The 12,384-nt window shown below is 36.8% G+C and overlaps 1 protein-coding gene across 1 annotated transcript; it reads left to right on the top strand.

Annotated features, from left to right (window-relative positions):
* Nucleotides 1-1,249: 1,249 nt before the first annotated feature.
* On the top strand, nt 1,250-10,384 carry LOC133451171 (leukocyte surface antigen CD53-like). The gene is made up of 8 exons (XM_061730132.1): nt 1,250-1,376; nt 1,906-1,997; nt 4,143-4,331; nt 4,411-4,485; nt 5,118-5,228; nt 5,762-5,869; nt 8,676-8,759; nt 9,354-10,384. The coding sequence occupies exons 2-8, from the start codon at nt 1,935-1,937 to the stop codon at nt 9,420-9,422; spliced, it is 699 nt and encodes a 232-aa protein (XP_061586116.1). The 5' UTR covers nt 1,250-1,376; nt 1,906-1,934; the 3' UTR covers nt 9,423-10,384.
* The last annotated feature ends 2,000 nt before the right edge of the window (nt 10,385-12,384 follow it).

Here is a 12,384-nt window from a genome sequence, read left to right on the forward strand (position 1 = left end):
AGGTGAGAGAGGCTTGGGGTGCTTCATATCTGGTGGTGATCTTTAACTCTGCATGTTTGTTTGTGATGAAAGCTGCACCCTTCAGCTTTGTCTTCAGCTCAACTGTCTTGTTGCAGGACAATGATGTGGCCAAAGTGTGTGACGTTGGCCTTCTATGTGGACGTTTATTTGACTAAGAGATGTTTTGGAGCCACCGAGAACCCATCAGTGTTGTTTCATGTGCAGGTATCCTCATTGATCGCTCAGGTCGGTTACATTCGCATAAACACATAAATGTCCAGGTCACCTGCTCCTCTGATCCGCTCGGTCCGTCTACAGGACTGTCTCAGAAAATTAGAATATTGTGATAAAGTCCTTTATTTTCTGTAATGCAAAAATGTCATACATTCTGGATTCATTACAAATCAACTGAAATATTGCAAGCCTTTTATTATTTTAATATTGCTGATCATGGTTTACAGCTTAAGAAAACTCAAATGTCCTATCTCAAAAAATTAGAATATTCTGGGAATCTTAATCTTAAACTGTAAACCATAATCAGCAATATTAAAATAATAAAAGGCTTGCAATATTTCAGTTGATTTGTAATGAATACAGAATGTATGACATTTTAGCTTTTTTATTGCATTACAGAAAATAAAGAACTTTATCACAATATTCAAATTTTCTGAGACAGTCCTGTAATCCAGGGAAGTTCCAGTCTCTACTTTTCTCCACTTGTTTCTTTTTCCAGCCCTTAAATAAATGTGAGCTCATCCATTCACAAATCTTTTGCTCTGCTGCTGTGATCATTTGGTTATCATGTACAAGCTGGACTTCTTTCACATCAGTCTCCATATGTTTGATTTCATATCTCTTTTCATCCACCACCTTTTCTAGTGCCCAACTCTAATTCAAATCGATCTGAAGCTTCCTTCATGACTTGTGTCGTCGTGTTTGGCTAAAACTTTATTTAAGTTACTCCTAACTTAGGTGACACCAGACTTTTCCCTGAGCAGCTTTCCACTTGTCTCTCTGGGGTTGGTGACTTGCCAGCAGTGTTACCCATAATCTGTGCACAGATTTGCGTAAAAGTTTAACCACATGTGAATGCAGCCCTATTTTTGTAAGTGATTCACTTTAAATGTTGATCTTCATCCTCGGCAGACGTTTAATGTGTATATTTTACCGTATGTGACACCCCCCTACCCCCTCCCCTTCACTGTTATCTGTAAATAGTTGGAAGATAGATGCCCCAATTTGCCTTTCCTCCTCCCTCCTTTTTATTTTCCCGTCTTCCTCATTTGTGTCAGTTAACCTTGGGAATGTTGGACCGCCACTAAAATACTGCTCTCTGGCTCGGTCACTGAGGCGCTGCTGAATAAAGACTAGTTAAGGTAAGTCCTGCAGGTTCATTTGTGACATTTTCTTCATAAAATCTGAACAATCAGTTTTGAAAAATGTCATGAATTTATTCATAAATGTTATAAAAGGGAAACATTACAACATGTAGAAAATGTTGGTAGTAACTTTAGTAAATTTAATTGCTTTAAACTTTCAATGAAATTGTGAATCTTCACACTTACATTTTGACATTTGACATGCATGAGAAATATTCATAAATGTGGAACTTTCTTGAAAACGTGAGTAAGTAAAACAGGCAGCAGCTGTCAGCTCCTTTAACCGAAGTCATTGTTTTGTTACAAATGTTTGATCTGGAGATAAGAGCAGATAATAATGACTAATGTGGAGTCCGAGGACAGAGGTGTTCATTGTGGCTCATGGCTTCGTGTTGCCACATCAAACAAAGCTGTGCTGTAAACATGCAGCTCTGGCAGGAGCTGCAGCCTCACCTGTTTTCCTTCCCACTGTATCGGAAGTCACCTGTAACATCCGTCTAAATTGTAAACTCATGCATTCTTCCAGTTCTGACGGAGGGAAAAATAAAGAGAAGAATGAATAGCTCCTGTGTTAAGTGCCTGAAACAAATGGTGGTATCTCTCCATTTCCTCTGCTGGGTAGGTGCTCAGGGTTTGGGATTTGTGATTGGATATAACAGCTATGGCTATGAGTCTACAAGAACTCCCAATGTTTTAAATTACAGTTTGACTGAACTCACTTGTTCAAAATTGACCCAACGTAGGTACATTTTTTTTTATTTTTATTTTTTTACATTAAATTGCTAAACAACGGGATCTCATCTTCATTTAAATCACAATATTTGACGAGCAGAGTATTTCCTGTGTCTTTATTGAACACATCTAATTGACATTTATAGTCCTGGAGGAATGAAAGTAAGTGAACCAACAGACCAACTGGTGCTTCAAGTGAAGCCAATTGGAGTTCAGTTAATGAAATGTGTTTGGTTTAAAGCTGATAATTAACAATCATACGTTTTATGGTTTTTCTTCATAACATTGAATGGTTGCTGTTGATACTTCTCATTTGAAAGAGGGACATTATATTTAAAAGTAGCTGCTCTGCATAAGATAGAATGATAGATACTTTATTGATCCTGAGGGTAAGAAAAAATACCAATCCTAAAACTGAAAAGAAATACTAGTAATCTCAAAATGTAAAGAGATCCATCCGTGAACAATTAAATAAACTTTCTTAAATGCAGACAGCACTGCAGAGTACCAAGGCTACTCTTCTTCAAAGCAGATGTCTGCTGAGGCCCGACCCTGAATCCTTAATGAGGTAGAGAAAACCCACACATAACAGTTAAAGGCTTGAAGTGTCAGGGCGACTGGCAGTCAGCTGAAAGATACAAGAGCGGGGAGATACAGCAGGATAAGTACCCTAAGCATCAAAAAAAGATCTTCAGACAAAAAAAGATTTATTAAAATAAGAAAAATCTTTTTGGAGACTTTGCCCACATGTGTGGGATGATTTCAAGAGACATTCACCCCAAACATTAGACAAATGTGTCTGAGTTGAAGCAGTTGTGGATAGACTAAGGCTGTAAATCCTCCTGACAGCAGAGCTGCTGGCTTGAAGTCAGTGTGGTCGAGGTTAAACCAACTCTCATCTCCAAAGGTTCCCTTCCTGTTCCTTCAGCTCTAAGAATGTTCAATAGAGGGAATGCATTGACGTCACTTCCTTACTGGACCAGCCCCCTTACTCACACTGAGTGGCAAAAACAGCTGCAACTAGTGGAGAAGACGGGACAACAGCCGATTATCGGCTTGAATTAAAGGCAGTTGGACTTGACAGTGACCCGTACAGTTACCCCAAGAACCAGTGGTCCATGGACATTAATATTTGGTACAGTTACCAAGAACCAGTGGTCCATGGACATTAATATTTGGTACAGTTACCAAGAACCAGTGGTCCATGGACATTAATATTTGGTACAGTTACCTGAAGAACCAGTGGTCCATGGACATTAATATTTGGCCACGAATCCAGTTTCTTGATATTTATATGTACTTAATTTCTATGCCGGGGAAATACACGAAGCAAAACTTGAAGTCTTACAAAAGTCTTGACGCTTGGTCCTACTTCAAGGCAGGATTTGTTGTAGAAATTAAAGTGATGAGGACACCGAACTTTATGATTTGACCGTTTCACGTTAGCTACCCAAAAATCCAACATTACCTGATACAAAATGGGAACCGCAAATCCACATTTCGGTGCCTGGAATCCAGTTGTTTCTGTGAATTGCAGCGATCCATTTGTCTCTCTTAAGCGCTATTTTTCGGCAGTCTGTAAAACGATAACTCTGATTTCTTGCTAAATCTATGAGTACAGTCGATCACACAACAGCTCTTTCCCATTTTAGATGTATTCCAGTTGCTCAAACTGAAAGTTTACGCTGCTACTCCGTCTTTCTGCCACTCAGTCTTTCTGACACTCAGTGGGCGTAACCCGCTGTGAAGTCGCATCTGTGACGTCATGCACATTCCCTCTATAGGTGTGTTGAATAAAGATGTATTTGTGCTACAGGCTTAGAAGCATTGTTTGTGTAACGTTGTGAATGGGATGTGTGAAAACCTGTGAAAGTTTGTCATCATATAAATGCAGAAAACCCTCATATTCTAAATGCTTCTTATACTTTTCCTTGCCACTGTATGAGTGTTTGTTAAAGTAAGATTTCAGCCACATGTATTCTCATATATCCACAACAATAGCTTGAGTTGTGTCTTGTGTCTGTGTTGGAGCTGTGCGGGGCCTTTGTGGTGGCGTTGGGAGAGTTCCAGATGATGCACTCCAGGTTTGCCTCTCTCATCACCACCTTCTGGCCCATCTACCCTGCCAACACCATTATTGTCACGGGCACCATTGTCACGTGTGTGTGTTACCTGGGAGTGTTGGGAGGCATGAAGGAGAACCGCTGCATGCTCATAAGTGTGAGTTTGAAGTTTCTTACAAAACTTTTTTCTGAGATGAAACGTTGATGTAAAGTAATGCAACTCTCACTCATTCCAGTTTTTTGTCCTGCTGTTCATCCTGATGCTGGTGGAACTGGCCATGGCCTGTGTGTTCTTTGTCTATAGCAGAGAGGTATGAGAGTTTACCAGTTTAAAGGAATATCCTCTGATTCCTAGATGAACATTTGAGATTAATATAAGGAATTGTATACAAATACCCTGATACTGTTTCCAAGTGTATTGTCTCATTGATTATACTTCCTCGTGAATATGCAGAGCAGTTTGGGTGATTTTATTTATATCATACCTTCAGTTCAAAACAAATACACTTTACAGACAGAAAGATAGGAACTTTTTATTTTAAGTCTAATTCAGAATCATAGTATTTATGAATAATAAAAATGAAGACTGTCAAAGTAAAGAAAAAGAGAACAATGGATTACATTTTTTGAAAATTCACCTTTCAGAAGTGCTACTCTGAGCATTTGGGCAGCAATCAGCAGCAAAGAGGAGGAAGTCCTTTTAGCTCAGAAACTTCCTGCAAAACCATGTGGAGGGTTGGAGTGAGGACACAAAGGCATGGGGGAAAAAAAGCACTAGGAAATGAAAATATGGTTTAAAAAATGAAAAAAACATTTTTATTTCACATTTTTGAAACATTTTCTCTTTGGTTTATTGAACATTTGAAGCTGAAAGCTTCCACACACGCGTCTGCTGAACTTGGCAGGAAGTTTCAACTGCGATGCTCGTCTTTCTCTTTTGCAGATTGGCACATACTTTGAAGAAGACCTGACACTCAGTCTGGAAATCTACAGACAGTCAAGTCCAGGAGGCAACCACACCATTAAAGATGACTTTGATACAGTCCAGCACCTGGTAATGATATTTTTCATTAGATTAAATATTTCTTTTTTTTTGCTTAAATAACTAAATATCTTATAGGACACCCACCCCTGATTTACCATGACTTTGCTCAAATAAGCCATTGAATTCATCAACTAAAGATGTCTCTCTTCGTTTTTAGGAGTTTCTGAATATCATTGAAGTGCCTTTGACATGCATATTTGTACTGTACTCCCTTTAAAAAAGGGGGAGAAATGTTGTAAAATAGTGTTGTATATAAACTTGTAATTCATATATTTGAAGATCATATAATTTTAAGACATCATTTTATATCATACAGACTTTATTTGTGCTAATAAGAAAATGATATAAATTGCAGACATCAATAATCATACTGGGGACGTATAGAAAACATCCAATACTGTTTCCTTTTTTGTGTTTTCTCCAGACATCAAGAATATTGTTCTACTGACATTTTTCCACTTTATCACTTAATTTCCCTGGTTATGGCTGCACATCAGCTAATGTTCTGTCAACGTAATTCTGCTGTTATGTTTGGACTACAGTTTAAGTGCTGTGGGGTTCACAGCGTGGCCGACTGGAAGGGGAACGTCCCCGTCTCGTGTTGCTCTTTGGACCCCTGTAATGTTGCTGGCCAGCTCAACTGGGAAGAGGTAACTTTTTATCACTGTGTAAACCAGAGGCCATCAAGAGGCCTTGGTTCTCTTACTTGAAGTATTCAGATATGTGTTAAAACACTGCCAAGGTGGAAAGACATCAGCAGTGATCTTGAAGAAGTTATTTTCTTTCTGCACATGAATCTGGGAAGGGCTGTAAAACTTTTTCCAAACAGTTTGTCAATTTGTTCACAGTGAGAAATAGTATTAGGCTGAAAACATTTCAGACAGTGGCCAATCTTCTTAGAAAGTGATGTCCCAACAAGTTCCCTCAAAGTCAGACCAAGGAGTACTCAGAGAAATAAAAAAAAGAAAGACTCTTCAGGTCACAGTTGAAAGGGTTCAGTACATTTAAGCAAGGTTGGGTAAGTGTGGCCCTTATTTTCTATTCTGAAATTTCAGAACGTAACACAGACATAAACCTTCATTTAGAACAAAGCCATAAAAGCAAAAACGTTTAAAAATAGCAGAACAAACAGACAGAAATGGAAATAATAAAAAAAATTAAAAGAAAAAAGGAAAAGAAAAAAAAAAAATATATATATATATATATATATATATATATATATATATATATATATATATATATATATATATATATATATATATATATATATGGGTCAATGATGTGACGCCTATATTTTCTGAAAAACAGACTTTTTTTAAATTCAAAAAAGGTTTAAATGGATAAAAAAATACCATATTTATGACCTACCTGTCCCACATATGGACTCACTTGAATTTTACAAAAAATACTAGTTATTTGGGATTTTTTTCTTGTTTTAAGCGTCAAAATGTCATGTGGTGCGACCGTCCGACCACGACTCTTGTTTTAATTTTTTTTTTTTAAATCACTCTAAATGTTTTTAAATCAATCTTCTGCCCTATCTGGCATGATTTCCGAAGTGTCTTGTAGTGTATAAGATTGCAACACATTTGTATTTATATTTCCATCATAATACACAAACAAAGTTTGACTGATGACGTCCATTTTATGAAATATCATGTGGCGCGACCATTAAAAAAACAACCATTTTTGTATCATACTGAAAACTTGTAAAAAAAAGATGTCAAAATGTTATTTTAATTAATTTATTTTAATATGAATCATGGTTGCACCTCATGACTTTTTTTTAAGGCTAGTGCCAATTCATCTTGAAAAAAAACTCTGAAATCACTTAATTTAAAATTTTTATATGAATTTATGTGTACACAACATTCTTAATGTTTGAACTACTGCAGTAGATATTCTTTTTTTTATTATTTTAAAATTGACCTGTTGAAAATCCTTATTCGTCATTGACCCATATAGTATATATATATATATATATAATATATAATATTGTGCGAACCTGCAAGCCCTCAGTCACAACTGTGAAAATAAAAATTCACAATGCCCACTTCCTTTCCCGCTGAACCCCACCTATCCTAATAAAGCAAATGTAGAGTCTAATAGCCCTGGGAACAAATTCCTTTTTTTATGACAATCTTTCTGTCAGGAGCTCATTGAGAGCAAACTGCTGGCTGAGGGCTGACGTTTTTAGAGGAGCACATTTGACCCTAGAATACCAGAGTATTATAGAGGGACAAATCATTTCCTAAAATACCAATGAGGTCATATGTCTGACTGCCAAAGCTTGAATGAGGTCACGCCACAAAGAAAAGGAAGTCTGCATCAGAATAGTAAATGGTAAATGAATGACTGAAGTTGAATGAACGGCTTAAAAAGAAAAGAAGGAAGGTGTTGCAATGACACAGTCAAAGTCCAGACTGCAACCTTCAAGAGACCTGTGGATAAACAAATGTCATCAGACGTCTATAACCTGAGGCGAGATTGTAAAGAAGAGTGGGCCAAAATCCCTCCACACTTGAGTCACTGATGCAAAACATGGTTTCACTAGCAACTTAATCGTGGACTGTACTTACTGTTTTTACACACAGCTTCATAATTTTGACTTCATAGAATAGTTATTGATAGAGAAAAAAATGTAATTTAATTGAATTTAAAATTTAATTCTTCAACAGCTGATAGATGTCCTTTATGACCCCACAAGTTTTTAAGTTAAATTTTTCTAGGGCCAATTGTCTGCCTGCAAAAAGAGGAGCAATGTTAGTCATCTTTTAAGGAATTTCCATTTCAACTCCTGAACATGCAATACACAAAGATTGCATTTCTAATGTATGCGATCATTTATTACCACAAGCTATGTTTTGTGTATTTATTTATTATGTCATACTGTGTCACTGTTTCTACTGATTATGATCAAAGTCAGCTGTTTTTTCACAGATAGTGTATATTTCTCATATAGAACATATCATGGTCTCACACTGGCAACACTCCACCCTCCACATAAAAACATGTTTCTTTATTTCCCCCCTCCATGCTCTCATTTGAATATGGTTAAACTCTTTTATTAATCTACTGACCTGTTAATATCAAGACATGAGATGGCTGATTTAAGGACAAAAACACTTTTCTGTGGATGTAAATAAATATATCTGCACATAAACCTGAGTCTACTGCAGATCTGCCTGTATTGTACAGTAATACAGTGCTGGTAGGATGACATTTACACATCTCAGTTACATTTTGGTTTCCAAACAGTAGAATTGCAGCTGAAACTGAAGAAATGATCAACAGTGAGTGTTTTTTAAACATATTATTTATTAAGTTCCATGCTGCTTACTGTGCCTCAGTCAATTTTTTTTTTTTTTTTTTTTTATCATGTCTTCCTCCATTTTTTTGTATGACTTTAAAGTGGGTGTTTTGAATAACAAGTAACATGGAGTCTTCATTTTTCAGGGTTGTATGGTGAAGCTGAGGGACTGGTTTGCAAGAAACTACCTCAGCACGGCATCAGGAGTCGTCACAATGTTTCTCATCCAGGTTCAGTTCATTCTTCCCATTTTCCTCATCATACATTTCAGTTATCAATGCTCCAGCAAGTCGAAATGGCTCTTCACGCTAGCAGGTGTTGTCCAACAGCTATCAGTACAGGCACCTGAAACCCACATATGTTTGCACTGTTAGTAACAAACGTGCTTTAATCTAAGTTTAAACCCAGACATGGCTGTCCAGGTAAATGCTGTTAATGGCCATGACGTATGTCATATTTTTGGGCACCATAAGAAGTTGGACAGGCAACACTGTTGTACCGCCTTAAAAAGCTGACATGGCAGACACGCCAGAAGTAAAAGTCTTGTCAATGAAATGTAACTATTCCTTTTATATACTTGAACATATTCAGATTGATAACTCTGCCTTCTGAACACAGCTGTTATGAACAGAGCTGAACAGAAATGACTTGACTGGGTTTCATCACATGTAGCATCAAGACCTTTTGTCACCTATCGAAAAAAATGCACAATCAAACTACATCTCTGTAAAATTCAGCTTGTATTTTGTGGATTGTTCTGTGTCTTTTGAGATTATAGTTGGATGATGCAAAATCAACATGTCCTTTATCTTCTTTGTTTACAGTTCGCATGCCTGAGTATTACCATCCCTCTCTTTTGCCACTTAAGTCGACGAGGACTTGGTTACCAGTAAAAAATAAAGTGCTTTAAACTGTGTCTGCGACTTGCAACAACATCATCAACATTTTATTCATCTCTTCTGAAAATCTTTCTGCCCTTTCCAGCCATTGATGCAAACTTAGGAAAATGCTAAAATGCCAGGTGAGATAAAAGACCATTAAATGTTATGTTGAAGAGGTCATTGCATAATTCTGTAAAACCAGCCCTAACATAAAAGGGATATGTTAATCCAGTGAATGTTTTTCAGCAAGTCTGCGTCTCCTCCTGGAAATGTGAGATCAGCCGGGGTCACTGTATGAAGAACAAAGTGAATATTTGTTTTCATCAGCATCACATCCTCATAATCAACAACAGTAAAACCACCTGCCTTGTATTTTTAAGCGCCTTAAGACTGTTCTGAGCCACTGGGGCACTGCAATGAACCTCTAGTCCACTTCCTGAGGGGGTCTTGCAAGAATTAGGTTTGATCTGAAGCATCTAAAAAGACTCAAATGTACTCCGATCTGGGAAGTTTGAATGCCGGGTGAATGCTTTCAGTTCTTTGTCTATTTCTTACAGCTGTCCCTGAGTAATTTCTGCAGTGGATAGGAGCATTGCACACTGGCACCATGTATTCCCACTGCGACGAGGCATCATACGGATGCTGCAGTGATGTTTGGCCACTCGGTTTGTGTCAAACTAAAGTCTAACAGTGTGGTTTTACTGTTGTGGCTGATTAATTGGTTTATCAGCATAAACTCTGTATAAAACTGTAAACTGTCCAACACCTCTTTTACAGTTTATTTACCCTGTATGGAATATATATATATATATATATATATATATATATATATATATATATATATATATATATATATATATATCTTTGCTTATCGTATGTGGTTGGTCTTGCTGAATGTATGTCAGTTATAGATCATGTCCTGTAATTTCACTAGATCCCGTTTAAAGTTAAGATACACAGTGAAATAAAAACAAGTATTTCTGGAGGTAAAAAAAATGTTAAAAGCTGTGTTTCATCTAATATGTATCTCTTTGGAAAATAAATGGTTTGGCCTTTATTACCTGACCATTTATGTTTAGAAGCCCTTACCCTGCTATAAAGATCACAAGTTGCAAGGGCTGTGGAGTCAGCAGTTATACATGCTGTTAGGTTTGATGTTACACAAAATTAAGTGAAGAAAATGATTAAAAACATAAAGGAGGATCTAAACAGCCCAGTGTGAGTGTTTTGTTTTTAACCGACATATTTAATTTGTTTTCGTGTTTGTTGTAGATATGTTTATACTGTCTTTCTTTTCTCTCTAAGGAAAACCAAAACACGATTTAGGGAATCATTAATATATAAAATGTGAAATAAATAAATACTTGTGGTTTAATTTTCAAGAGTGTTCATTTAACTTTGTGTCAATATTCCTATGTGTTTCATTTAATTACCTAATCCAATTTTACATACTTTTTATGTATATTTTCTTTTATCCCTTAACTTATTACTTTTCCATTATTTCTTCAAAATATTTATTTCTGTGTATTATTTCATTGAGTACCCTAATAAGATTTATGTTTCTTTATTTATATGAGAATTCATAGCCATATTTTTTTTATAGATGTTATTTTCCTTTTACTTTCTTTCCCCCTTTTTATTTATTTATTTGAATTTCAGAGGCCTCTCGTCTATAGAGAGCTGTTTCAGATAAGAGCGCTAGTTTACCCTGATGTTGGAACAATGTTCTTTTACATTACACAGAGGGCAGAGAAAAACTGGAATTGAGCAGCTGTGATTCTGCACTTGTCAAATCTGTCCCAAAATGTTGTCATGCTAAACGCCCACTCTAAATGTTGGAATGAACCCAAATAAGCTGAGTGTGATTGTGCAATGATATAACTTCACTAACATAGTAAAAGAGAGTATGACTAGAGTATGGTGTGAGACGCCCAACACCAAGCAGGAAGCCCATTTAAAATGAGCCGATATTAATCAAGGCTGAGAATGCTGACATTTCTAATAATATCATGTTAGAGGTCTTATCCAGCCAGACAGACAGAGATATTGAAGAACAGAGAGAGGAGAGACAGACACAATGGTTGTTGTAGTACAGGGATGATTATATAAACCGATTGAGACAGCAGACAGGGGATTTTTAAGTGAAAATGTCACGTTCCAGAGCAATGAGAGTACACTCACCAGCCACTTTATTAGGTACACCTTGCTAGTACTGGGTTGGACCCGCTTTTGCCTTCAGAACTGTCTTAATCCTTTGTGGCATAGATTTAACAAGGTACTTGAAACATTCCTGTCACCGCACAGACACTCTTGACGCTGAAGAGGACTGCAGACCAACCCATGAGATCAATTGAAAAGAGCATGCAGCACCATGCAACTCCTAAGACCAGAACAAATAAATCATTAAGAAGTAGAAAGCAGCAGCAGAGACAAACACTAAGCAGAATTTTTCCTCAGTACCCACTGGTGTTTTTCATTTATCAGTAGGCTTTGTGCCTGGTACTCTGTCTAAATTAACTGTTTGAAGCGCTCAGTTTACTGTTTATGAAACCTATAACTATTTCAGATGACTTAAGATCTGCCATGAGTTGCATGTTTATATGTTGATCCACATTTATTTAAACTGAACAATACATGGTAAATTAAAGCGGAGGGCATTCATAACAAGGCTCCTTCAAGTGTTTGTGTCTCAACAACACAACACAGAAATACCTGAGAGAAGTCCCAAACTCCAGCCAAACAAGTGTCATTGCAGTGTCATTATTTATCTCCTGACCATCCACTTCTATCATGTGACCTTTTGGAGAAGTCAACCATAGATTAAAAAAACCCAACACTAAAGTATCTCCCTAGCTATAAAATGGTTAGATCAGTAGTAGACCAGTTCAAATAACTATATAATTAATATTATCAGCCAGAGTGGACATTGTCTTTGCTTTAGAACATTCACAACTTCTTGCTGTGTGGAGTGCAG

Source organism: Cololabis saira, chromosome 9 (genome assembly GCF_033807715.1).
Source record: "Cololabis saira isolate AMF1-May2022 chromosome 9, fColSai1.1, whole genome shotgun sequence".
Taxonomy (NCBI): Eukaryota; Metazoa; Chordata; class Actinopteri; order Beloniformes; family Belonidae; genus Cololabis; species Cololabis saira.

What these genes read in the sequence shown, in the direction of transcription:
- LOC133451171 (XM_061730132.1), top strand. Translation starts at nt 1,935, where the DNA reads ATGAATAGCTCCTGTGTTAAGTGCCTGAAACAAATGGTGGTATCTCTC. An exon ending in ACCGCTGCATGCTCATAAGT is followed by an intron (nt 4,332 to 4,410) that starts GTGAGTTTGAAG and finishes CACTCATTCCAG; the next exon opens with TTTTTTGTCCTGCTGTTCAT. An exon ending in TTGATACAGTCCAGCACCTG is followed by an intron (nt 5,229 to 5,761) that starts GTAATGATATTT and finishes TTTGGACTACAG; the next exon opens with TTTAAGTGCTGTGGGGTTCA.